The sequence below is a fragment of the Tupaia chinensis genome, unplaced genomic scaffold, assembly GCF_000334495.1.
Source record: "Tupaia chinensis unplaced genomic scaffold, TupChi_1.0 Scaffold138725_1, whole genome shotgun sequence".
NCBI lineage: Eukaryota > Metazoa > Chordata > Mammalia > Scandentia > Tupaiidae > Tupaia > Tupaia belangeri.
The window spans coordinates 1,752,907-1,755,826 of NW_006198617.1; the positions used below are offsets into that span (position 1 = coordinate 1,752,907).

General features: G+C 63.1%; 1 protein-coding gene across 1 annotated transcript in view; it reads right to left on the reverse strand.

Moving 5' to 3' along the window:
• Positions 1-1,843: 1,843 nt before the first annotated feature.
• The window catches only part of SREBF1 (sterol regulatory element binding transcription factor 1), a gene marked incomplete in the record, with an annotated part of 13,641 nt that continues 12,564 nt past the window's right edge, over positions 1,844-2,920 (reverse strand). The window contains 1 exon segment of the mRNA XM_027765589.1: positions 1,844-2,405. Coding sequence (XP_027621390.1) covers positions 2,351-2,405 — 55 coding nt within the window.

Sequence of the window (2,920 nt, forward strand, 5' to 3'; positions counted from 1 at the left end):
GGACTTGGGAATGACCCGGAGAAGAAGGAAAAAGAATGAGGTGGGGCTCCGCTGCCACCAGCAAAAAGAGACCCTCCACCCCGCACAGCCCCGCGGGCGCCCGGCTGGGGCGGGGCGCGGCCTGGGCGCCCCTGGGCTTTGGAGCCGCTCCCAGCGCGGGGCCAGAGCCGATCCTTGATCCGGGTCCCGGATCTTGGATCCGGCCGCCCAGGGCGGCCCCCGGTTGGGAAGAACCCCGTTCCGGAGCCGCCTGCTCCGGGAACTGGACGGCACAGGACGTTCTTGCCCACACCCCTGGGGCTAGGCCTGGAGAGGGGGCGCCTATGGAGCGGCCAGACTCCTGGGCATCCGGCCTCCGGCGGGGATGGGGAACAGCTTTGCCCTGGGGACACTTCCCGCCCCTCCAAGTTCCAAGACGACGTGGCGCACATTCCACGTGGGTGCTGCCACCACCCGGGTCGTGGCATGCAGCGGGGCGTCCTGGTGAGGCTGGGGCGGCTCCCAGCGCGGTGCGGGGAGCCGCCGTCTGGAGAGGGCAAGGCCGATGAGAAGCCAGAGGCGGCTTTAGACCATTGACAAGTCCAGGCGCCCTGCCCCCCCAGCCCAACTGCGCTTCGGACCTGTGCTCCGGGGATGCGGGCTCCCCGGGTGCGGGCGGGACTGGGCACCCCTGGGCTTCTGGTCGTCACCTTTCCTGTCCTCCGCCCCAGCCCGGGAGCGCAGGAGCGGAACCGCCACCTGTGCGTCAGTGGTGCGCGCGCGATGGTCCCTCTGCACCACTGCCCGCCGCCGGGACTGCAGCGCCCACTGGCACGGGAGCAGGGGCGGCTCTAGATTTCGTGTACAAAACCTGTGTACCCCTCTATATATATGTTACATAGAATGTATATATGTTGGGAACATGCTCGCTTCTCCCGTGTGTCGCCGCCGTGCGTCGTGCGCCCCGCAGCACAGAGCCCCGACCGGGCCTTTGCCGGGCAGGGGGCTACCTCAGTGCCCCTGCCCCACGCAGCCACCACCGCCGGCCCAGCCCTCGCCAGTCCGTCGCCTGTCCGTCTGTGTCCTCAGCTCTGTCTACGCAGCCCCAGCCGCGGCCGCCCTAGAACCTGTGTACATAGGACTGTAAAATGGTAACCGTGTGTATTATACCCGGCCTCGTTATATAGTGTATATATATGTATACATATACATATATATAATATATATGAAGACTGTAAATGTTAAGACTAGTGTTCTTATTAGTATATTGCTTCACACTGAAGATTGTGTGTATCGAGCTGTTTCTAAAAGATGTTTATTTTCCTTAAGAGTAAAAAACAGTCATTGCATTCAGAAAAAAAAGTCAATAAAGATACGACGATTGTTTTGGAAGTCTGCGGCCTGTGCATTGGGGCCTGCGCTGGGAGCCTGGGCCAGGCTTGGGGGGAGTGGAGGGAGGGCTGGGGGTCCCACTCCCGCATCACCTCCCCCACGCGGCCTCCAGCTAGGTGATGACAGAAACCCCCAGATGTGCGAACGGCAGGGGGGGGAGGGCTGGGCGATGACAGAAACCCCCAGATGTGCGAACGGCAGGTGGGGGAGAGATGGCCATTACAGGGGGACCCAGGCTGTAGCTCCTGTCACAAGTCCCTGAGGACCATGGCTTGTCCCCACCCCGCCATCACCATCAAGGCCCAAAGAGTAGCAGCCCAAACACACGGGCAGGCCAGCCAGGACCGCCCCCCCAGACCTGGTCATTCAGGAGGTGCCTGTGGCCGTGGGGGTGGGAAGCCTTTGCCTAGGAGCTGGCAAGGGTATCCCAGGAAGACTAGCCAGCATGCCCGCCTAAGGAACAAAACTCAGATTATAAATAATCTCATTTTTATTCTCTGTACAAAACTCAACCTATGAAAATATAGTCTGCAAAGAGCAAAATAGCACGTGAGCCTCAGAGGCCACGAGGCTGGCGCACCCCACTCCATGTTATGTACAAGGCTACCCATAAGGGAGAGAGGCCTTGCCGGCCAGGAGAGCCAAGCCGCCCGGAGAACTCGATGTACTGTCCCCTTCTCTTCCCTCTAGACAAGATAGCCACAAGCCACTGCAACTCCCCGATCAGCCACCAGAGGTCAGCACCAACCTGGCCGCCGCTCCCCGGGTTGGGGAGCTGCCTGGGGTGGCGGGGTCGAGGCCCTCCAGCCTCCCAGGACAAGCGAAAGTCCTCGAGGGTCTACCACCCCCAGGGACGGTGCAGCTGTGAGTGAGCCGGGAAGGCCGGGGTCTCTGACGCTGCCTTCGGCCGTCGGGGCTCTGGCCCAGGACACAAGGCGCATGGGGTGGAGGCGGCTGGAGACGGGTTGCCACCAAGGGTCTAAGTGGAGGTGACGGTAGTCCCGCCGCCTAGGCGCATGAGCATCTGCTGGCAGGTCCCCCCCCCTCGTGGCCCGCGGTTCCAGTTCCCCCGCCGCGCCTGCGTACAGGGGCCGCGTCAAAGGCGAGGCCTGGACGGGGCCACGCCCTCGGGGTGGTGCGCCAGAGGCCACGCCCCCAGACACAAGAGGCCACGCCCTTACCTCCCAGCACTGGCACACCGTGACTCCCCACGCAGCCCATCCCCGCGGCACTCACATGGCCTACAACCCCCACCCCCAAGGCCTGTCCCACAGGACGCAGCCTCAGTGATGCGCCATCACACAGCCCCGCACTGGCAAATGACAGCAACCCCCACCTTTGTCAGGAGAGGTGAGGCCATTAGGTGCCCACACGAAGTCCTTTGCTCTGTCTCACACACACGCACACGCACACACGGCTGCCCTCGGGACCTATCGGTACCCCCTGCAGGGGCACTGCTCACTCACCTCCTTTGCCTCCAGGACCTGCCCGCCTCCTCAGACTACGGTCCAGGAGCTGGTGTGTCCGTGTGGGGCTGGCCCCTGCCCTC